We start from the raw sequence: 21,650 nt of genomic DNA, 5'->3' as shown, positions 1-21,650 counted from the left end.
TGAGAATAGAACCCAGGTCCTTGTACATGCTGAACAAGTGCTCTACCCCTGAACCACACCTGAGCCCAACAGTCCCTGTTTTACATCAGTGGAATTATATAAAATATGAATGGAGCTGGACATGGCTGTGCACACCTACAATCCCAGGGACTGGAGGGAAGATGGCAAGTTCAAGTTCAGCCTCAGCAACTTAGGGAGACCCTAAGCAACTTAGCAAAACCCTGTCTCAAAATAAATAAAAGAGGTGAGGGATGTGACTCAGTGGTTAAGCACCTGGGTTCAATCTCAAATAACAAAAGAAAAGGGCAGGAGGGCAGGCTACTGTTCCCTGGACTGTGCAGGAGGACTGCATGTAGGAGGTGGTCTGAAGCTGGCTGAGAACATAGAGACCTCTTGCCGATGGTGACAGTGCAGGATGGGTACTTGAGGGGATGGCGAAGGTCAAGGCAGGTACAGCCAATGGGGCCAGCAAACAGCCAGCTGAGCTGGATTGTAAAGTGATGGCCAAGAGCAATGGCGGTGGACCCTGGGTTCAATCCCCAGTACCTCAAAAAAGAATAATGGGGGACTGGGGTTGTAGCTCAGTGGTGGAGTGCTTGCCTAGCACCTGTGAGGCACTGGGTTCAATCTTCACCACCACATAGAAATAAATAAATAAAATAAAGGTCTCTCAATATCTTTTTAAAAATTTTTAAAAAGAACGATGGTGGATCTAAAGCTCCAGGAGAGGAGAGGCCTTGAGTGGCAAAGAAAGAAGTTGAGGGTGGGGAGGGGCCCAGACATGCAGCAGACCTGCAGCCGCCCTTTTTCTTGCCATAAAAGCACATGTGCAGAGGGCTTCCTTGACATTCCTCCCCTGAGGCTTCTAGAGGACCTGGGCCCATCACGATGACCTGGATATGTTCATGTCCACCTCCCACACCCCAGACAGCCCAGGGAAGCCAGGGGTGTACCCAGAGCTGGTGGTAGGTGGGGATCCAGCCTTGAGAGCCTCAGAGCATACTCTTGATCCACATAGTGGCTGTGTGGCCAGGCTTCTCCCAGGCACAAGGACCCAACAGTGACCATGACAGAGTTCTGCTCCTGAGATGCTCATAGGGTGGTATCCTAACCCTGGTACCTCAAAACCCAAGAAGAATGTGATCTGGCAGATGGCTCTCTCGTCCTTGCAGGGCATCCACTGGGGAAATAAATCAGTGTGAACAAGGTCTCAGTGCAGTCAGACAGCTGTTCCCTGGTAGGACCAGGTTGGAATGGGATCCCTGTCTAGGCACCTGGCCACAGCTTCTTAACTCACCAGCAGAACTGGATGCCTGTAGGGCTGCCCTCACCTGCAGCACGTCAACTGGTTGTGCATTGGGATTATTGTACTATGAACCAATTTCTGTGCATCTGATTCCTTGGGGAACTGATGAAGCAGCCACTGAACCTGCAAAGCTGAGGCCCATACTGGACCCTGGGTGCTGGCCACAAGGCGCACACTCCAACAGCCCTACTCACGAGGCTCCTGAGCAGGGCTGAGGGGATCCACAAAGCCAGGCCAAGAATTCCGAGCCAAGAAGAAGGCCTGTCTGTCCCCCCACAAGCAGGGCTGCCCTAAGCTCTAGAGTGTGACTTCTCACATGATCCCACTGTGACTCCAGCAAGCATGTGGGGCTTGCAGCTCCCAGTTCCTGGACTCTACAGCTCACAGAGTAGCCCAGGACCACAGCAGGGTCAGCCAGTGGGCCTAGCGTCTGTGCTGAGGGCTTTTCCTCTCCGCATGGAGGATGGAAGAGGGAGAGAGGCGCCCCTTGCTGTCCCAGGTAAGCCAGTGCCCTGTGGCCTCTACAGGTGGGAAAGGTTCCCTGCCGTGAAGCCCCATCTAGGGCCCTACCAGGTTGCCCAGTCCCGGGTCCTCCCAGCCTTGTGTGCTGAGACTTGCCATTGGGCAGATGCCAGAGGACAAGCTGCCATGTTTGGGGGTGGGGGCTTCACTGTTGAGGTGCCAACCCCTCCTCACTGCTGTGGTTCTCTCGGTCTGCCAGCCTCTGGCAGGTCTTGTGGATCTGGGGTCAACTCTGACCCAGGGCACAAGAGAAGGGGAAGATAAATATTCCTGGAAGCCAATGGTGGATGCCCACTGCCTCGGATAAGGCCAGTCCAGCCTGCGGGGCTCTGCCAGCCTGTCCCTTTACTCCTGCTGATTAGCAGGGACCCCAGGGGAGGGGGTGGCTGTAAATAATTCTTCTCAAGTTCAGAGTGAACAAGGTCTCCGTGCAGTCAGACAGCTGCTCCCTGGTAGGACCAGGTTGGAATGGGATCCCTGTCTAGGCACCTGGCCACAGCTTCTTAACTCACCAGCAGAACTGGACGCCTGTAGGGCTGCCCTCACCTGCAGGAAACCCCTCTCACACCTGCCTGCTTGGCTTAGCCTCTGGCTAGAGGGCAAGTGTCTCTTGGAAGTTGCTGCCTCTTACAGATGGTTCCCAGTTTCCTGACTACCCCCTCCTTGCTCTAGGAGCCAGGCAGATAGGGTCCTGGTCAGTCCCCTCCTGCATCTGCCACCACAGGGCCCAGCTAGCAACCACACTTGGTGAGGGTTTAGCTGATGGAGCAAACTTATAGTTCCTGGGATGTAAGGATGAGTTTCAGAGGAGGAGGCAGGAGGGTGGCCACGTGGACCAGCCCCTCTTCTGGCAGGCCTGCACCTCCTAGCCTGGGTGAGGAGGCCCCTCTTCTGACTACACAAAGTCACTGCTGACCTAAACAGACCTGTTTCAAACACAGGAAAAACAGCCTTGCCTGCCATGTCCCTGTTGTACAAAGGTCAGGTCCAGGCAAGGCCAAAGTCAGCCCCTGAATTGCACAGTTATGCAGTGAAGAGGAGAAGGTGCATTTAATGAGCACCACCCTGCTAAGTCTTTACTAAGACTTTGCAGGGTATGGTCATTGCTCTGTCCAAATCATTAGGCAGCAGACCAGGACCCTTACTGTCCCTTCGCTGTCCAGCCAAGCAGGACAAGCCTAAAGGCCCCCATGCCCCTTCTCATCCCCTTTCTCCCTCCACCATCCAGCTTCCTTCCATCCCACTGATCCTCCTGGGGGCAGTGAGGCCTCACCCCTGCTGATTGTCATGAGGTCTCCCAGCAAGCCGCACTGGCCCCTCTTCCCTCTGCAGGATGCTGCCAACCAGGAGCCTCCCTTCTCTGTGAAGAGTTCGCTCACCACAAGTCATCCTGGTCCACCTAGGGAGGACCAGGTGGGGGCCTGGAGTTGCTGCTGCTGTCCTTGTGGGGTCGAGCACCAAGCCTGGACGGAAGGCCTGGGGGGCCGCCTGGCCCCCTCCCTCCCCTGGGGGACCAGTTGCCTCAAGTATCTGACCTTTCTCCCCAACTTCCTCTTCTCCTTGCTGGCCCTTCTGGCCCTGACTGTGGGACTCTGGGGCCTGGCTGTCAAGGGGTCTCTGGGGAGCCATTGGGAGGATGTCCTGCCCCCAGACCCCATGCTGGTGCTGGTGCTGGGGGCGCTGACAGTCAGCATGGTGAGCCTGTTTGGCTGCCTGGGAGCCCTCTGCGAGAATCGCTGCCTGCTGCGCTGCTTCTGCAGGGCTGTCATCCTCTTCCTGGTGCTCGAGGCCCTGGCCGGGGCCCTGGTGGCAGCTCTCTGGGGCCCACTGCAGGACAGCCTGGAGCACTCCCTGCGTGTGGCCATCACCCACTACCAGGACAGCCCAAACCTGCACTTCCTCCTTGACCAAGTCCAGCTGGGGCTACAGTGCTGCGGGGTGGACTCCTACCAGGACTGGCAGCAGAACCTGTGAGTCCCGGCATGGGCAAGGGAGCGGGCAGTGGCCGGGCGGGCTCACACCCACCCATGTGTGCTCACTTGTGCCCACACACTTGTGTGCTCACACTCACATTCACCTGGCACACTCCTGGGTGTCCTCACAAAACTCGACCACACACTCACCTCCAAATACGTTCACACACGAATGTGCACACCCATCCATGAGGTTCAGGGGTGTGTGCCCCCCACTGGGCCACTGGCTCACTGGGCCTCCTTGTGCCCAGTCCAGACAGGACCTTGCAGACACAGGGTCCTCATGGAGAAGCCACACCAACAGACTTAGAAAATCACTTTTTTTCAACAGTTGACGGTCTCAACATCAAATGAAAGTAACTTTGAGGTTAACTCAGGACTCACAGCTTTCCCTTCACTGTGTGTGTGTGTGTGAGTGTGTGTGGGGGGCATTATGCCAGATGTGGTGGCAAAGTCCTGTAATCCCAGTGACTCAGAGGGCGGAACCTAGAGGAACTCAAGTTCAAGGCCAGCTGAGCAACTTAGTGAGACTCAGTCTCAAAATAAAAAGGGCTGGGGATCTAGTTCACTGGTAGAGCACCTCTGCATTCAATCCCCAGTACCACAAAATATAAAAACAAAAAATAACCGTCTGCCTGGGGACACGGTGTGCTGGGGATGGAGCTCAGAGCCTTGTGTGTACTCCCATGGAGCTGCACCCAGCCCTCGATGCAGTGTTCTGTGTGCTGCTCCAAGGTACCTACTTTGTAGTTTCCCCAAGTGCACAGACACCCTGAGCAGTGCCTGTCCTCCCTGAGATACCCAGGACAGCTGGCCACAGAGAGGGACTCAGAGGAGACTCCAAAACTGGCCATTTGCTCTCAGGAGTTGCTAGGACTAGTTGGGCCCTTCAACATCACCATGCTTTGCAAAGTTCCCACAGGCTGCTGTGAGCTCTCCCTGCAGCGAGGTGCCCTCCACCAATGGCTGAGTCAGCCTGTGAGCTGGTGTGGGTCCCCTGTGGGGCTCCTCAGCAGGGGCCAGATAGATGAGGTCCAGCTCCACCAAGCCAGGCCTGTGTGCAAGTCTCTGGATACCCATGGGAGGCCCAGGGCCCTTGAGGACCCCCTGCAGCAATGCTCCCCAGCCCCCTGGAGCTCCCCAGAGCCCCCTGCCCCTTGTCACTACTCAGTACTGCCACTTCCCGTGAGACATTCAGACCATCCTGGAAGCCTCCGTCCGAGCTCTGTCCACCTTCTGCTGCAACTCTGCCATCTCAGATGAACTCGCAGCATCTGCAGTAAGTCTCCTCAGCCAGTCCTCATCAAACGTTGTCTGCCCCTTCAGCCCTCTCACTAACCACTTCCCTTCTGGTCACACAGCCACTTCGCCTACCCAAAAGAGGAGGGGGCCGTCAGGCACGGGGATCCAGGAAGCCGGGTGCCCTGCGTCCGCGTGTGTGCGTGTGCACGTGTGAGTGTATGCATGTGTTCATGTGTGGGCCTGCATTCTGGTGCATCTGCCTGTGCATGTGGCCTGAGTTTGAAAACAGGCAGGAGATAACCTCCTCAGGACTGAGCTTTGTGCACCTTGCAGGTACTTTAACTGCAGCTCTCCGGGGATGCAGGCCTGCAGCCTCCCTGCCTCTTGCTGCACCAACCCCAGGGAAGATGGGGCTTCAATGAACACCCAGTGTGGTTTTGGGGCACTGCGCCTGGATGAGGATGCAGCCAGGCGTGCTGTGCACCTGGAGGGCTGTGGGCCTGTGCTCCTGCAGTGGCTCCACAGGAGCATGCCGGCCCTGGGCGGCTGTGCCATTGCCATTGTGTTGATTCAGGGAACTGAGCTACTGCTGGCCACCTGGCTACTGAGGGCCCTAGCTGCCCACAAGGCAGTGGAGGCCACAGAGCCTGGTCCTCTGTGAGCACAGGTACCTGTGTGGCCTTCCTGCCAAGCAGGGCCAAGGAGAAGCTGTGGTGCAGATGGGGATCCAGGTCTCCCTCACCTGTAGGGCTGGGATCAAAGAAACACCCCGTCCTCCTCTGCCAGGCCACTGCTCCCTAGGCCTCTGGCCTCTGCCACACCTGTCATCCCAAGGGCCAGCTAGACTGGCCACCTGTCCGACTTAGCTCTGGCTGTCTGAGGACCCACCTTAATCACCCTGCTCCAGGCAAAGGCTGTGGGGGTCTGTGTCTGACCATGTCTGCCTCCTGTCTGGCTGGTGGGAAGAGCACAGGGTGGGTGTTCCTGCCTCCCACTTCTGCCTCCCAACACACCTCACCTTGTCTCTGCTCAGCCCCCAGACCCCATTGCCTCACTGCTGGCACTTGCCTGCCCTGAGGGCCACCTCCCTCTTTCTGGTCCTTGGTGCAAGGGTGAGGCCTGGCTTCTCCTGCCAGACGTCTGTTTGGGGGGAAGAGTAAATCACTTGTTGAGGGGCCTTATTCGTTCAGTAAACTGCCAATCTCAAGTGGCTGTGTGAGGAACTCTTACACCACGGACCACCACCTGGTCAAGTCGGGAAGTCCCAGTCACCCAGACTCCCTTGTCTGTCAGCCCTGCCCTGACTTCATCTCTTGAAAGTGGAGTGACAGAGGGCACTCTGAGTCACATGTGGCCATTGCTGTGGGGTGGACCTCAGGACCCCCAGCCCTCCAGAGGAGGTATGCAGTGTGACCACCCAGCCTCTGGGGCACATGTGCAGAGTGCAGTGTGGCCCATGCTACTGTGCTGCTAGGTGGAAGCTCCAGGTCATGCTGGGTATGTGCTAGCTGTAGTGGGCACAGTCCAAGGGTGGGCTGGGGTCTGGGTTTCCTCCCCTGTGGAGATAGAGCACCTGACTCGTGCCGTCTGGCACCTCCCTCTTGATGAGGCCCACTGTGGCCACCCACATGCTTCACTGACCAGTCCCTAGGAGTGAGGGAGGCAGGCTGGCTTGCGTGTTTGAGGCTGCTGGAGGCAGCTCTGTGGAGTGGTTGTCCGTGGGTCATACCCCTCCACCTGGCCAGCCCCTCCTGCCCTGCCCAGGGCCCCGAGCGTCCCTCCAGGCATTCCTGCCAGCACAGCCCTCACCCCAGGGTCCGACCCAACAAACACATGCCCAGACAAGCAAGGACATGCTCATTTTATTGTGACATGGGGACAAGAAGGGTGGGCCACGTTGGAAAGGCTGATGATGAAGGGCCTCATTCTCTCACTGCACGGCAGGATTCTCAACACCCATCATGGCCAACCCCTGGTCCAGCTGGAGTAGCTGAGGGGAGCAGCACAGGGGCTGGGAGTGGGGGACGCTCCTGGTTTCCCTCTGTTCCAGCCATGAGGAGGGGAAGGCTTGGGACCGGAGCCCACCTCCCCTCTCCCTGCAGACCTGAGGGGGTGGGCCAGGATCTCCAGGAGATCAGCAGGGTATCTTGGGGTAGGTGGTGTGCTCCTGGCCACTACTATCCAAGACCGAAGATCACCCGTCCTCAGAGGTCAGGTGCCAGCTGTGCTGGGGCTCCTGGTGGGATGCTAACAGAGCTCGCAGTGGGCAAGGGGAGAGTCCAGGACCCCAGAGGGTCTGGCTAGATGATGCCATACTGGGCCAGCTCGTGAAGCTCCAGGTGGTTGAAGGCTTCCCAGGGGCAGATGACAGTGATGTCTGCAGGAAGCATGTGGTCAGCGAGGATCCATGGCCCAGGAACCCCAGCCCCTCCCCTCCTTTCCCACATGCCAGTGCGGATGGCTGAGGGGGAAGGGCAGCAGGGATCTCTCATTCTGGTGCTTAATATATGTGCTCCCCCGTGGGAACAGCCCCACTCCGTGGGAAGTAAAGCTCGATGTTGGGGGAAGAAGCGAGAGGCAAGCCAGGGGGACAGTGGCCTAGGTAAGAAGCTGGGGGAAGCTGGGGTTGCCGGGCTGGGGGCCCCAGGCATGCCTGGGGGGACCTGGGAAAACCCTCAGGACAGCACTAGCCATGGGGATACCTGTTCCCAAGCCTTCCATTCCAGGGATGTCATCCCCAAACCTGCAAGGACAGAACAGTCAGGAAGAGTGCTCCAAGGTCAGACCTAGCCCTCCCAGGAGAACAGGTGCAGGTTGGGAGCCCAGTGGACAGAGACAGGGCTCCTCCCCAACCTCCTGCTGCTGTGCCAGGCAGGCCTGAGGGGTTCCTTCCAGAAACACAGGCTGAGCCCAGTAAAGGGGGAGTGAGCGGGTGGGCAGGTGTATGTCTTTGCAAGATTGCAAGAGCACAGCATGAGGGATTCTGGGTGGGTAGAGAGTGTGCTGCTCTGGTTGGAATGTGGCTTGTGCTCGAAGGTTCAGTACTGGAGGCTTGGTCCCCAGAATTTAGTATGGAGAGGTGGTGGGTCTTTAAGGGGTGCCTAGTGGGACATGATTAGGTCAATGGGAATTAGTGGGCTATAACTCCGCAGAACAGAGTGAGGCTGTCATAAAACATGAGCCTCCTCCCCAGGCCCTGCCTCCTCGCTTCCTGAGCAGCCCAGGGGACTGGCTTTCTGAGGCTGCCCCCCGCTCTGCTTACCCTTGGACGCCCTTCTTGGGGGGCTTGCTTTTGAACTGCCTGGTTTGCCGCTGCTTAAATCTGGGTGGTCCTTTCCTGGGAGTGACAGGTCCTCCAACCACCCTGGTAGCTGGTCGGATCTCCACCTTGGGTAGCTCCAGGTTCATGGTGAGGCTAGCAGAGACACTATGGTGACCCTTGGCTTCTGGACTTCCTCAGAGTGGCCCGGACTCCTCATATGGCTGGGGTCAGACCACCCAGGGGTTCTGGTCAGCCCTCCTGCTCTGTTGGGGTTGCAACCCACAGAACAGAGAATCCGAGACAGCACCACTGGCCATACTTCAGTGTGCCTGAGACAGCAGTCCCCACCCTGGAGAACACCTTCCAGCTCCACTTGGGTACACCCCCAGAACTTTCGTTTGCCACTTGGCCCCCAGAAGGTTCCTAATGCTACACATCACTCAGGCCGTCTTTCTGCAACCCTGGTGTCTCTGGTCTTACTCATCCAGCCTCACACAACCAGTCCATGCCAAACCCATCCTCCTGGCCCCTCCATGTCCTAAATCAGGACCCCTTACCTCCTTGTTCTGTGCAGGTGGCTGCTGGAGACCCTTGAGGCCCATACCCCTCACCCTTTGCCCATGACTGACATTTAATCCAACCATGTCACTCTGTTGAGAGCCTTCTGGGGGCTCCTGCTTGAACTGGGATGAGACTCAAATGAGGTCCCCTTCCAGGCCTTGCAGGTCGGGCTCAGCAGCCTCTTCTTGGGCCACACTGGCGTCTGGCCTTTCCTTCCTGACGACCTACCCTCAGGGGCTCCAGTTCCCCTCTTGGGAAGGCCTTCCCTGCCCCCTGCCTCACAGTCACTGTGCCCCAGGCCCTGATTTATTTATTTATACCATGACTTGTCCATGTGATCCTGTGACTGACTATACTCATAGTGATGTGCTTACTCTGTTTATCATCTGCCCTTGGGTTTGGGACATGGAGAGTCAACAGTGGCTCACAGAGTGGGCACTCTGGGAAGGGCCCTCTCAAAACCAGATGCCTGCTCATCTGGGCAGCGCTTATCCTCCGGGCTCCATTTCGCAAGGGGCAATGGCTCTGGCGTGACTGCGCTGGACTCGGCTGCTGTGCCCTTGAAGGTTGATGACACCCCTTCCCAGAGCCACTCCCTGGATGCCCATGTCCCAGTGACCTTGGTCAAGGGCACCTCAGCTTTCTCTAAGCCTATTAGCATCAGAGAGAAACTCCTAATCTCCCAGGGAACTGCATAACCCACACAGAGCCAGAGGTGCTGAGGCTGCGCACATGACATGGACAGAGGACACTGCCCCTGACGCCAGGTGCCCCAGGGACTACCTTACGGGCTCCTCTTTCCTGTCCTGCCATTTTGTGGGGTGGGGTGCCTGACTGCAGCCTTGGGCTGCTGCTGGCTGGAGCACCGGGGCTGAGACGACCACGGCCTTGCAGAGAGGCCATGGCAGGGTCCGCCCAATCCCAGGGGCCCCACTACCTCTACACAAGGCCCTGTCCCTGGGGCCAGCACCAGCCTGGGAGGAACCAGGGCTCAGAAGCCTGGTAGTGCTGGCTGCTCGGCCGACCTCTGTGGCACCCACCCCTCACTTTCCAGACACCACAGGCCCAGCCAGACCACCTGAACAGAGCTCCAACTATGCTGTTCCCATGGTAATACATCCTGAGTTGTCCTAGCCCGGCTTAGTCAGGGGTTGGTGCCAGTCAGCTGGCTGGTCACTTGGGGCCCCAGGCTCCCAGGCCATCACTGGTCTTAGGAACACTGGCACCACCATTTGACTTTGGTGGGCTTCCTCTCTGAAGGACAGGGTGGGGATGGACTCCTGAAGACACAGAACTCAGCCTTGGGGGTGAAGGCCCATCATCTCTCCCCACCCCAGGGCAGATGGGCAGAAGCCTGGCTGCTGGGAAAGGCAACTGGGTTGGTCAGTACTCACCAAGTATTGGTCAGGTCTCAGGGAGCCGCAGGTGCCAGGGGCTGAACCTGGGTCAGCAGGGTGCTGGTCCAGCCATTTATCCTGCTGCCTTTGAACGGATTATGACTCTCCTCTCTGACACACACTAATGAGATTGGGGATCTGAGAAAGAAATCCTACCAAGGACTCCAGGGGTGGGCAGAGACACTTAGGTGCAGCCAAGGGCCTGAAGACAGGACACCCAGAAGATGGCCAGAGACCAGGAGGCCAAATGTGGTCCTAAGCAGCCCATGCGTGGGACTCTGTCTCCAAACACCACCTGCCCATCTCTGGCTCGGGCCATCCCCATTTCAGCCCCAACCTCTGAAGAACCTGCCTTCAGGGCACCCAATGCCTGTGTGGCCTGGTCTGACCCCTCTCCTCTTCTTTGGTTTCACCATTTACCCCTGCCTCTTGAGCCTAGGATCATTGCATCTGCTCCTGTTGGTGCAGTTCCTGTGCCTCTCCCCTTCCCTGGTCCTCCCTCCTGAGCCTCTGGATCTCTGTGCCCAGGACCCCTTCTCAGGCGGCCCCTCAGGCTGGATCAGGGCCTGTTTTGGCTAAGACTTGCCTTCCTCATCCATCTTGTGTTTATTGAATGGTTCTTGTCTTAACTTTTGTCCTCACACTGGAGTAGAGGAGGCCGGGTGGATTTCTACCAGTCTTGGGGGCCAGCCCAGTCCTGGGCACTTCATGGATGCTCAGCAGGTACCTGTAGACTGAAAACTGAAGACAATATCTGAGTCAGTGTGATAGTCTGTAAGTTCTCCAGGAGAGGTTTGGCCTCACACTGGGGGCAAGGCCAGTGACTTCTGTTTAGGGATGTCTCACTGCATGGTCTGATCAGCCTGTCATAGCTGCAATTCCAGAATATGCTGGTTTTGGAAACCCACAGGGTAGGATGTGCACAAACGTGAAAAATAAGAGGACCTCTTCATTCATGCATATATATTTTTTTCTTTTTTCTGTTTGGGCTCCTCTATCACTGAGCTACATCTCAGTATTTTTTACCTGTGACAGGGTCTAAGTTGCCTAGGTTGACCTTGAACTTGTGATCCTCCTGCCTCAGCCTCCTGAGTAGCTGGGACTATAGGCAAGCACCACCCTGCCAGGTGTTGCAGGCTTTTTTTTTTTGGTGGGGGGGATCAAACCTAGGGCCGTGTACTGGCCAGGTAAGCACTTCACTACTGAGTTACATCTCAGGCCCTTTTTGTTTTTTGAAACAGGATCTTGCCAAATGATTCAGGCTGGCCTTGAATTTGCCATCCTCCCACCTCAGCCTCCCAAGTGGCTGGGATGACAGGCGCATGCCATGGTGCCCAGCAGACTTGTGTCTCTATTGTGGAGACAAGTCCCCTCTATGTTGTCCACTACCACAGGGCCACCAAATCCCATGGTGCTGCCCTGTCTCTGGGCAACATGTTTCTCTTTCTGGGCTGACTCTCACTCCATACAAGGTCTGGGTTAGACCACGCATTTGCCAAGCTTAGGGCCTAACAGTCATGCACTCACGTATTTCTGAGTCCACACAGGACTTGGTGCTTTTGGATGGTGCCCATCAGCTGTTCAAGACACCAGGCTGCCCCATCAGTGTGGCACCCACCTTATGGCCTCATAGTCCTGTTGCCACAGATCCTTGTGTGAAGCTGGGATAGAGAACAGCTATGTGCAGCTCTGTATAATCCTAGCTTTCCCTAAATGATAAACATAGACACTCAAGCCCAGTTCTGACCTGGCCACTGGCAACAAGAGCTTGGAACTGCTGGCAGGAGAGGTTGGGGTGGGGAAAATTTCCATGGAATGGGGAAGTGGGCAGTGAGGACCCCAAGCTCAAACCTTATCCTTGGCCAAGGTCCAGTGGCCAGGATTGCAGCCAAGAACCAGGCTGGTGCCTGGCAGCTGGCATTGAAGCTGATGCCCCAGGTCTTCCAACTGCCTTGGCAGCCTCAACCTAGTGAGTTTGGAAGGACTGTTCCAAGCAGAGCTTAGGCTCCTGTGGGTGCCCACAGCCTCTACCTGGTAGGACCCAGCAGGGGACAAAGAGCTGCTGGAGGAAATGGCTGCCTCCAAGGACCTGATCACAGACCCTCTCAAGCCCAAATGGCCTTCCTCCTCCTGCACTGGGAGTATTAACTAGAGCTGGCCTTCAGTAGGACATGGGAGATGCTGGAACCCAGAGGGAGCCTGTCACTTGGGCACTCAAGTTGATGGGGCCTTATCTCACCTTGTGGGCTAGGGAGGTCAGCGTTGCTTGGCAGAGGTACAGTACCAACACCTGCTTTCTTTTTCTGTTTGGAGCAATTCCAAGATACTCACTGAGTTGCAACCCTGACCTTTTGTTTTTTCTTTTGAGATAGGGTCTTGCTAAATTACCCAGGCTGGTCTTGAACTTGCTATCCTCCTGCCTCAGCCTCCCAAAAGGTGTGCACCACCACACCTGGTTGCACCTGCTTTGAGAAGGCAACGTAGGCCTTGTAAAAAATACAAAAGCCTCCTGTTCAACCACCATCAGAGATTTTATTTATTCTCAGGTAAAGTCAGTAAAGAGTTCCTCCTAGGCTTGTGAGATGTATCAAACTCAGACAGGGAGTGTGAATAAAGGCAACCACTGCTGCTTTCTGAGCAGAAGCAGGACTGGCCTCTCTGTCCAGGGTGAGGGTGTCTGGGGCAGGATGGTTCAGTCTGCACTTCGCATGCGGAGCTGGATTTCCATCCTGAGGAAGGCTTTGAGGTTCTCATCGGCCACGTGCTCCTCCAGGGCAGCCAGGGCCCGCTCCCCACCATCCTGGTAATGCCGCAGTAGTGCTTCTGCATACTCCACCCACACGCAGTTGGGACAGCCACTCATGCAGCAGTTTGTGGGAGGCTGGAGTTCAGGTGGTAGAGGGTATGGGGGTTCTGAGAGGCTCCCACAGGGCAGGGAGGCCTTGGACTGTCTGGCACCATCTGCACGTGCTCGGGAGCCCCCCTCCATAAGGTCGGTCTCCAATTCTCTGGGGCCATCACTGGCTCCCACTCGGTCATGGTGCCTGTGAAGGATGCAGCCCGCGCCCTGTGGATGCAGATAAGCATGACTGTGCAGGAAGCTGGTAAGGCCTTGCTGTCCCAAGATACTCACCACTGGGAGGCTGGGAATACAGCCTGGGGAGCTTTCAGCCTTCCTGTCCCTTGACAGGTGGCTCCATGTCCTTATTAACTTCCCCACTTTCTGCATGAACTCAGACAAATTATATTACCTATCCAGATTCAGTTTTCCCACTCATAACCATTAGAATGGTTGGTGTGAGGACCGAGTTCAGGGTGTGTGCTCCAGCAGATGGGGCGGGGGCTGGGCACCTCCAGCGCAGAAGACTAGCTAGATGAGAGCTCCCGGACAGGAATGAGGAGGTCCCCAAGCTCCTGGCCATGCGGATACCCTTTCCTTCTTCAACCAGCGTGGTAAAGCCGTGCCCCTCCTGATAGACCATCCCGACTAACCACATCGCCCTCATCCCCGCGGGCGGCCCCCGCCGCCCCGGCGCCCCAGCCCTCGGCCGGCCCCTCCCCCGCATTCGCCGCGTGGCCCTGGTCACTGCCTGGCACTCCACACTGGCAGTCTGCACTTATTTACTAGCTCCTCCTGCGAGGCGCATCCTCACTGCTTAGCCCCAGAGCCCGGAGGGTTCCAAACAGAAGGCGCTCAGCGGACGCGCCGGACGGCTAACCGGAGAGACCAGAACGGGGGCTCCGCGGGCGGCCCCCACCAAGCCCTCGGCCCTGCCTGCCTGCCCGTCGGTACTTGCCCAGCGTCGGATGGTGGTGCCCAGGGCGCGATATCCCGGGGCCACGCTCCACAGCAGCATTGCCGCGGCCAGGCTGAGACCACAGCGACGGCCGCGCGAGCCAATCCCAGCCCTCCAGGGAGCCGCGCCGCTCCAATGAGCGTGGGACCAGGTGCCGGAAGCGGAAGAGGTGATCGTAGGGCGGGGCTAAAGGAAGGGCGGAAGTGGCTTCATTCGAGACGTGCCCGGAGTGGCGATGGAGGGAGCTGAGAGCCGAGCGGCGGCGTCCGCGGGGTTGTCGAGGCTTGGCGGTCCAGGGCGATCGCATGCGGGGCCGCGCGGTCAACAGCAGCCGCGTGGGTCGCAGCGCTCGGCCCCGCGGCTGGGGCAGCGCGGGTGGGTGCCGTCCTTGGGGTGGGGGCCCAGTCCGCGAGCTTTTCCGCGCGCACCTGGGCGACCGGGTCTGGGTCCTGGTTGCAGGGGCCCCAGCACCGCGAAAGTCAGTTGGGTGAGTGGGCGTGAGTTCCTGGCTTCGCACTTGTCAAGTCCGGGCTGTGAGGCTGGCCGTCGGCCGTCCAGGGCTCTCGGAGCGCCTTCCGCCCCGGTCACCGCAAGAAGGCTGTCCGGGATAGCCTCAGCGCGGGTGGGAGCGCAGGCTCCCTCCCTGCCGGGTGGCTGGGCCACACCTCTTCATGGGCCGGGCCTCCCTTTCTCTGATTCTGCTTACCCTGCTCTTGGGACGGGTCTCATCCCCGGATTTTCCTTACCAGCAAAAAAAAGAAGGTAAATTGCAAGCCCAAAAACCAGGACGAACAGGAAATCCCTTTCCGGCTCCGGGAGATTATGAGGAGTCAACAGGAGATGAAAAACCCCCTCAGCAACAAGAAGAGGAAGAAGGAGGGTATGTGCAGGTCCCTGCTGGGTGGCAGCAAGCTTTATGCTTGAGGTTGCCCAGTCGTCCCGCGTGGGTGTGGGCGTTTCAAACAGGAAATTCACCCTAGACCCCTAGTGTTCTAGGGGCAGGGCCTGGGCAGGAGGACTGAGCGGAAGTCAGTGTTGCTGGGACCAAAGCTGTGGCTGGTGGCAGCGCAGTTCCAGAGGAGACTTGAAAGGAGCTTGGAGCGGGTTCAGGGAGCTATGGGAAGGAGTGTTGATTTTTCTTCCTAAAAGTAATGGAGATCTATCATAGGGTTTTTAAGCTGGAATAACCGGTCAGATATTTTGTCTTCCTTCCTTCCTCCCTTCCCCCCTCCCTCCTTCCTTCCTTTCTATTGAACTCAGTGGCACTTAACCACTCAGCTACATCCCCAGCCCGTTTTGTATTTTATTTGGAGACAGGATCTCACCGGGTTGCTTAGTGCCTTGTTTCTGTTGAGACTGGCTTTGAACTCACTATCCTGCCTCAGCCTCCTGAGCTGCTGGGATTACAGGCGTGCTGGCCTGGTCAGATTTTCTTTGAGAGCAGATCACCAGAGCACTGAAGCCATGGTGGAGAGAAGTGGGTGGATTTGGAGCGTAAGGAGGAAAATTAGACCCTTCTGAGGAACTTGCTTTTGTCATCCTCTGCTCCCATTGTCTGGGTAGGGGATCCACCTGGCAGCCTTCTACCACTATGGGAAGGTTGGAAAATGATATTCATCGTGTTTGTATTTTATGTATATACACATTTGTTTTCCAAACATGGGGCTGATTTTACAGTAGCACTGTTTTAGAATTTGTATGTAAACTTTAGACTTTTCACCACAGGATGGTGAAATAAAGAGGTAGGAAAGGGGGACAGGTAGAGGAGGTTCTGGCCCAAGTCGAGGATGGCAGTGCTGGGGAACCACCCCAGGGTTGCATGGTAGACAAGTGCTCTACTACTGAGCTGTACCCCAGCCCAGGATGGCACATGTTGAATGGTGCTGCACTACGCTGGCTTTTTTTTTTTTTTGGTGGTACTGGGGATTGAACCCAGGACATTGCACATCCTAGTCAAGCATTTCACCATGGAGCTATGTCCCTAGTCTTTTTTCTTTTTTTTTTTTTAATATATATATTTTTTAGTTGTTGACTGACCTTTATTTTTATTTATTTTTATGTGGTGCTGAGAATTGAACCCAGTGCCTCCCGCATGCTAGGCAAGCGCTCTGCCATTGGGCCACAACCCCAGCCCCTAGTCTTTTTTATATTTTGTTTGAAGTAGGATCTCACTTAAGTCACCGAGGCAGGTTTGTGATCTTTCTACCTCAGCCTCTTGAGTATCTGGGATTACAAGTGCGCACACCACTTAAGATATAGTTTAGTGGTAGAACATTTTCCTTGCAGTTGTAAATCTCGGTTTGATCCCCAGCACCACACAATATGCAAACATAAATTTATAAATAAAGACTGGTATCATAGGTCATACTTGCTGAGCATGTATAAGACCCTGTGCTGTGAAAGAAATATACATGTGCAAGTTTCTCATCTTGCACATAATATATATGCATGCTCACATACGTGGTAAAGTCAGATAGCTCTGCAAGAGGTGTGAAGTAAAGTGTGGACCTGCCTCCCCTTGAAGGGAACCACTGTTCATTTTCTGTCTAACCCCTGGAAACATCTATCCACCTATGCACATAATTACATGATGCAAAACCTCTGATTTCATCCTGTACTTTATTTTGTGGCCTACACTTATTTACAAAGGATTGTATATATCTCTCTACATTCCTCCACATAGGTCTCCTGGACTTGTTTCAGAAGTTTGTAGATGAGCAGAGAGTAGTTTGTTCAACCAGACAGCTTTGAGTGGATATATAAGTTGTCTCTGACTTTTTTCACCTGTGCTGTGCTGGATGTCTGACATGTACCAGCAGGCTATGGGGTTGCATTCCTAGGGATGACCAGGTTGGGCATTTTAGGTCCTTTGGCGGTCTTCTCCTCCTATAACCCTGGGAAGTGAAGTGAGCTTGGGCGCCCTGACCCTTGGGTTCCATTCCCTCTTGGCCCTCAAGACATGCTTCTTCTTGTGCCTCCCTTTGTCCTCAGCTCAGGTGGCCTTCAGGAGGACTTTAGAGAAGGAAGCAAAGGGAATGGAGCCAGACATCATTGTCCCCAAGTTCAAGCAGAGGAAGGGGGAGTCTGATGGATCTTACATCCAGCGAATGGAGCAGGAGGCCCAGTACGTGATGTTCCTCAGTAAGAACCAGGCTAGCCGTCAGCCAGAGGTGCAGGTGGCTCCCAAGAAGGAGAAGTCTGAGCGGAAGAAATCGTGAGTTGAGGGACGGCAGGGTCAGGGTCACCCGGTGGCACCAGGGAAGCAGGGCTATGGGTTCCAACAAGTGTTCTGTAGTGACAGCATTTCGTTGCCATGGTCAGGTCTACCCACCTGCTGTGATTTCAGAAGTTAAAGCCCTGGTCATAGCAATTTCTTAACATGGGGGAGGGGACTCTGGACTTCAAGAAGATCTTGCTTTGTTTTTACCTTTTTCTGGAAAAGCACGAGAGAGGTCCAACAACCAGGCTAGATCCAGGTCCAGGCCCCCCTGCCTGCTGGTGAGCAGGGAAGTGGCTTTGAGATGTGTAACCATAGCTTTTCCAAACAAACCAGCTCCAGCGTATTTTCCCTCTTTGCTGGTACAAGGAGGGCACCTTTTTGTTTTGTTTTTGAGATGGAAGTCTCACTATATTGTCTGGCTGGTCTTAAACTTGTGAGCCCAACTGCTTCTCCTGCCTCACCTTCTGGGTAGCTGGGACTACAGGCCAGGAGTTCACCACATCCAGCAAGTCGTACCTTTTGATTCTCTAAAAGCTGCAAAGGCTGTATAGGTGGTTTCTGGGTTATAGAGTTTTTCTGCTTCTGAATTCTTGTAATACTTATAGTCACATTAGCCAAAGGAAATCACATCACAGAAAATCTAGCCCAGATGCAGCCTAACGCTTCAGTGGTTTCCAGAACTGTCCTGAAGCCTTAAGGTTCAGGGTCACGATGAGGTGCTGTGTCCTGTGTCAGCACTTTCCTGTCTTAGGGACCTAGCAGCACCGCTGACACCCTCAGGGTTCTCTTTAGTGCTGCTGTCCTGTCCATCGTAGGGTGTTCAGCACCATCCCTACCCCATCCCAGGGTGGCAACTCAGAATGTCTGCAGACGTGGCCAAGTGTTTCCTGGGGCTGAGAACCACTGTTGAAATCCCTGAGAGGCCTGGTGGGTGTAGATAGAGCAAGCACTGGTGGTGGCTGTGGATTGGGGCTGAGGAGGGAATGGGAATCAAGAGTGGCCACCTGGGCTCAGGTCTCAGCTCTGCCACCAGGCACCACCCCTAAAGGGCAGAGTGACCTCTGCCTTCTCAGGCAGACAGAGGTTAGGAACCTGGACAGCATCATGCTTTCTTCCCAGTTTCCAGAAGCGGCGACTGGATAAAGCCCGGCAGAAGAAGGAGGCAAGGGCAGCAGATAGACTGGAGCAGGAGCTGCTGCAAGGTAACTCTGCCTAAGTGGCCATGTCCACTATGGTCCCCACAGGGCTGGGCCTGGACCTGTGCTCTCCTGCCAGGTTCACAGCCAGAGAGCAGGCCAGTGAATGAACCTGTGTTCTGTGTCCTGGCCTGTGGGGGAGAGCAGGCAAGAGGGCAGGGACAAAGAGTTGTGGTTGTCTGGGCCGCAGGCCTCTGTCTACTCTGCCCCTCCAGATACAGTAAAGTTTGGAGAAGTTGTCTTGCAGCCCCCAGAGCTGACCGCCAAGCCCAGGAGGAGTGAAACCAGGGACCAGGTATGGGGTACCAGGTACATAGGGGAGGTGGAGTTGCTGGGTTTGCATGAGGTCACAGGGAGTGGGAGCCCAGACCCGTGGGTGCTGGCTCCGTGGGGCCTCGTTCAGGACTTCCACACTGGACTTGGAGCTCTTGGACCAGGGGTGACCCTGGCCATCTCCTGAGCCTGTACCTCAGCCTTCCTTCTCTTCCTCAGCCTGGCCAGAAGTCACTGATGCTAAGGAAGCTTTTGACCCCCAGCAGTGTGTGCCAGCCCCTGACCACCTCACTGGCCCGGCAGCGAATCATGCAGGAGGAGCGGGAGTGGGCCGTGCAGGCCTATAGAGCTCTGAAGCAGCAGCAGCAGCAGCGGCGGGGAATACTGCCTGCACAGCGGCCTGGCCGCACCCAGAGGACACTTGAGGCACAGCCATGACGGAGAGATCCAAAGCCTCTGTGAACCCCTAAAAACTGGCCTGGGGGTGCTGCATCTGGACAGAGGTGGGCTACACAGATCCATTTCCCTGGACAGAGGCCTGCAAGCCAGCTTGCCATGCAGGAGAGTCCCAGGTCTTTTCTCTTGTTCTTCCCCCTAAGGACTGTCCTTCCAGGATTGACCACCAGTGTGCTGATCACAGGATTGCCCCCTAGATTGGGGTTGATACCTATTGAGACACAGCCAGTGGGGCCAGTGTCTCATTGTTCCCCTGAGCCTAGCTTCATTCTAAAATAGAAAAGTCCAGACTGAGACAACCCAGGGCCACTTTAGGGTGGGCCCGGTCCCATAATCCTGACTCTAAACACCAGTTATTTATTGAAACTGCTGATTCAGGTCAGCTCAGAGTCTAAGAGGCTCTGGTGGATTCATCAGCACGATACAAGGCAGGGCCAGGCTGAGTTAGTTAGCAGGCCAGACCCAGGGCAGGGCTGATGGGCAGCACCTAGACCACTTACAGGGTCTGTAGGTGCCAGGACCCCTGCCCACTTAGTGCTCCCCACAGAGGCAGGGGAGCCCCAGCTCAGGTGTGGTTTGGAGAGAGATGACTTCCCATGTGTCAGGAGAGTAGAAGCAGGTTTGACCCACAGGATAGGTCTTTGGGAAATGGGCTGACCTCTAGAGAGGGCTCTTACTCGGGTGAGAGCTCCCACGTAAGCAGGATCTTGCCAGGTTTGAATCTCCTGTTGGCACCAAAGGAGGGAGCACCTGACTGGCAGCTCCAGGTGGGTGTGTGTCATGGGAGGCTTAAAACTCAAGTCAGGGCTGAAGGTGCAGCTCAGTGACAGAGCACTTGCCTAGCATCTGAGGCCCTGGGTTCCACCCCCAGCACCTCCTTGCGCCCCACTAGGAAGTGAACAGGCCTTTACAGCTGCGCACCTGTCTGCCCCTGGTGAAGTGGTCCAGCGGGCTCAGCAAACGCCCTGCTGGCCCAGAAACACCTCGGAAGTGGTTGGTCGTGTGCTGCCCTCCCCGGGCTTGTGTTCTCTAGAATGAGGTTTATTTTTATTAAGTTTCCTTTTCTTTGAATTTGGGTTGGGGTTGCTGCCCTCTTGAGTGGTTTTGCCACTTTTTTTTTCCTTAATATGTTTTTTAGTTGTCGATGGACCTTTATTTATTTGTTTTATTTGTATGTAGTGCTGAAAATCAAACCCAGTGCCTTACACATGTGAGGCAAGTGCTCCACCACTGAGCCCCACCCCAGCCTGTTTTGCCACCTTTGGTCGACTCACTGGTGGCCCCAGATTGCATCATGGTGACTTGGGGTAGGTGGCTGTACTTGGAGATACACCTGGCAGCACTGATAGCCTCAGGCAGTCCAGAGAAGCACAAGTCAAACTCGCAGGTTTTCCACCTGATTTCCTAGTTTGCATTGGGACACTAGAGCCAGGCACAGCTGGGTTGCAGGCTTAGGCTCCGAATCTGTCGGGAGCAGTGTGGCCTTCCACCTAATGTACATGATGGCCCTTTCAGCCACTGTCTTGGATTAAGGAACTGTTTATCTCTGCTTTCCTTAAGCCTTCCTCTTACAGAGACTTTAGCAGAATCCTGCTCCCTGTACCTGGGCCAGGCTGGGTCAGGCTGTCTGGCAGGTTTTTCTGCTCTTCTTACCTTCTGGACAGCAGCTGGCACTCTTTGCCTGTACCAGGGTTAGGGCTCTGTCTTTGCCCGAGTACTCCTGGTGGTAGCCAGGTGGTGGCATTGCCACTTTTGGATGGCGGGTACTGGGATTAAACCTAGGGACTCTACCACTGAGCTATATCTAGTCCAGCCTTTTTTTTTTTTTTTTAAGTTTACTTTAAGACATGGTCTCAGTTGCCCAAGCTGGCCTTGAACTTGAGATCCTCCTGCCTTAGCTCTTGAGTCTCTGGGATCACAGATGTGCCATTGTGCCCTGTGCAGCGTCACCTGGAGATGTTAGTACTGACTTGGTGGGTGCCCCCGTGGTGTCTACATGGAAATCTGGGGTCGGGGGGGTGGGAAGTACAGGGTACCTACGGCGTCCTCCAACTTCCCCACTGTGTCCTGGCTAAAAATCAGAGCACCTTGACCTTGTGTGATCAGCCAGGCTTGAACCTTCCCAGGCACTGATAAACAAGGTATCTCGTGTGTGTATGTGTCTGTAGGGGTGTCACAGGAATGTGTCACCATGCCCTGCTTCCTGCGCATAGGGTATTACACTCGTAGGCACAGTGATCCCTTTAGCAAGCTCTGGGGGAGTTGCCAGTGCACACCGAGGGCTGAGGCCCACAGAAATACAATGGGCCTCCCTACGTCTGGTGGGACCCCAGCATTCAGTTCACTCTCTCCCCCACTGAGCTAAGCAGTGGGTGGCTTACTCTTCATGGAGAGCAACCAGCACCTCCATCAGGGTCTCGGGACACAACTGTGACTCCACCATGA

General features: G+C 55.7%; 4 protein-coding genes across 10 annotated transcripts; 2 read left to right on the top strand and 2 right to left on the bottom strand.

Moving 5' to 3' along the window:
• Positions 1 to 1,652: 1,652 nt before the first annotated feature.
• On the top strand, positions 1,653 to 6,244 carry TSPAN10 (tetraspanin 10). 2 transcript variants are annotated; one of them, XM_079132669.1, is made up of 3 exons: positions 1,653 to 1,805; positions 3,057 to 3,798; positions 5,377 to 6,244. In XM_079132669.1, the coding sequence occupies exons 1-3, from the start codon at positions 1,763 to 1,765 to the stop codon at positions 5,702 to 5,704; spliced, it is 1,113 nt and encodes a 370-aa protein (XP_078988795.1). In that variant the 5' UTR covers positions 1,653 to 1,762; the 3' UTR covers positions 5,705 to 6,244. The 2 variants fall into 2 exon arrangements, with proteins under 2 accessions (XP_078988795.1, XP_078988796.1); XM_079132670.1 differs by having other exon boundaries at positions 1,656 to 1,805; positions 3,161 to 3,798.
• A 646-nt stretch (positions 6,245 to 6,890) lies between these two features.
• Positions 6,891 to 12,646, bottom strand: PDE6G (phosphodiesterase 6G). Of its 5 annotated transcripts, none has more exons than XM_079134667.1 (5): positions 12,503 to 12,646; positions 9,984 to 11,004; positions 8,306 to 8,526; positions 7,746 to 7,786; positions 6,891 to 7,420 (listed from the first exon to the last, which is right to left on the bottom strand). In XM_079134667.1, the coding sequence occupies exons 3-5, from the start codon at positions 8,449 to 8,451 to the stop codon at positions 7,344 to 7,346; spliced, it is 264 nt and encodes an 87-aa protein (XP_078990793.1). In that variant the 5' UTR covers positions 8,452 to 8,526; positions 9,984 to 11,004; positions 12,503 to 12,646; the 3' UTR covers positions 6,891 to 7,343. The 5 variants fall into 5 exon arrangements, with proteins under 5 accessions (XP_078990793.1, XP_078990795.1, XP_078990794.1 ...); XM_079134669.1 differs by having other exon boundaries at positions 8,306 to 8,470; XM_079134668.1 differs by having other exon boundaries at positions 8,306 to 8,458.
• Positions 12,647 to 12,775: 129 nt separating this feature from the next.
• OXLD1 (oxidoreductase like domain containing 1) lies at positions 12,776 to 14,194 on the bottom strand. Its single transcript, XM_079134666.1, has 2 exons — positions 14,061 to 14,194; positions 12,776 to 13,330 (listed from the first exon to the last, which is right to left on the bottom strand). Exons 1-2 carry the CDS (start codon positions 14,118 to 14,120, stop codon positions 12,956 to 12,958), a joined length of 435 nt encoding a protein of 144 aa, XP_078990792.1. The 5' UTR covers positions 14,121 to 14,194; the 3' UTR covers positions 12,776 to 12,955.
• A 33-nt stretch (positions 14,195 to 14,227) lies between these two features.
• CCDC137 (coiled-coil domain containing 137) lies at positions 14,228 to 20,194 on the top strand. 2 transcript variants are annotated; one of them, XM_079134665.1, is made up of 6 exons: positions 14,228 to 14,439; positions 14,810 to 14,940; positions 17,052 to 17,274; positions 18,400 to 18,482; positions 18,692 to 18,771; positions 18,969 to 20,194. In XM_079134665.1, the coding sequence occupies exons 1-6, from the start codon at positions 14,366 to 14,368 to the stop codon at positions 19,185 to 19,187; spliced, it is 810 nt and encodes a 269-aa protein (XP_078990791.1). In that variant the 5' UTR covers positions 14,228 to 14,365; the 3' UTR covers positions 19,188 to 20,194. The 2 variants fall into 2 exon arrangements, with proteins under 2 accessions (XP_078990791.1, XP_078990790.1); XM_079134664.1 differs by having other exon boundaries at positions 14,277 to 14,435.
• Positions 20,195 to 21,650: the final 1,456 nt, after the last annotated feature.

Source organism: Sciurus vulgaris (genome assembly GCF_902686455.1).
Source record: "Sciurus vulgaris genome assembly, chromosome: 3".
Lineage (NCBI taxonomy): Eukaryota > Metazoa > Chordata > Mammalia > Rodentia > Sciuridae > Sciurus > Sciurus vulgaris.
This window is presented reverse-complemented; position numbering and strand designations above follow the sequence as displayed.

Coding starts and splice junctions, on each gene's coding strand:
- TSPAN10 (XM_079132669.1), top strand. CDS start 1,763: ATGGAGGATGGAAGAGGGAGAGAGGCGCCCCTTGCTGTCCCAG. Junction 1,806..3,056: donor GGCGCCCCTTGCTGTCCCAG/GTAAGCCAGTGC, acceptor TCCACCATCCAG/CTTCCTTCCATCCCACTGAT. Junction 3,799..5,376: donor CAGGACTGGCAGCAGAACCT/GTGAGTCCCGGC, acceptor TGCACCTTGCAG/GTACTTTAACTGCAGCTCTC.
- PDE6G (XM_079134667.1), bottom strand. CDS start 8,451: ATGAACCTGGAGCTACCCAAGGTGGAGATCCGACCAGCTACCAGGGTG. Junction 7,787..8,305: donor CCCAAGAAGGGCGTCCAAGG/GTAAGCAGAGCG, acceptor CTGTCCTTGCAG/GTTTGGGGATGACATCCCTG. Junction 7,421..7,745: donor AATGGAAGGCTTGGGAACAG/GTATCCCCATGG, acceptor TGCTTCCTGCAG/ACATCACTGTCATCTGCCCC.
- OXLD1 (XM_079134666.1), bottom strand. CDS start 14,120: ATGCTGCTGTGGAGCGTGGCCCCGGGATATCGCGCCCTGGGCACCACC. Junction 13,331..14,060: donor GCACCACCATCCGACGCTGG/GCAAGTACCGAC, acceptor CTGCATCCACAG/GGCGCGGGCTGCATCCTTCA.
- CCDC137 (XM_079134664.1), top strand. CDS start 14,296: ATGGAGGGAGCTGAGAGCCGAGCGGCGGCGTCCGCGGGGTTGTCGAGG. Junction 14,941..17,051: donor CAAGAAGAGGAAGAAGGAGG/GTATGTGCAGGT, acceptor CTTTGTCCTCAG/CTCAGGTGGCCTTCAGGAGG. Junction 18,772..18,968: donor GGAGTGAAACCAGGGACCAG/GTATGGGGTACC, acceptor TCTCTTCCTCAG/CCTGGCCAGAAGTCACTGAT.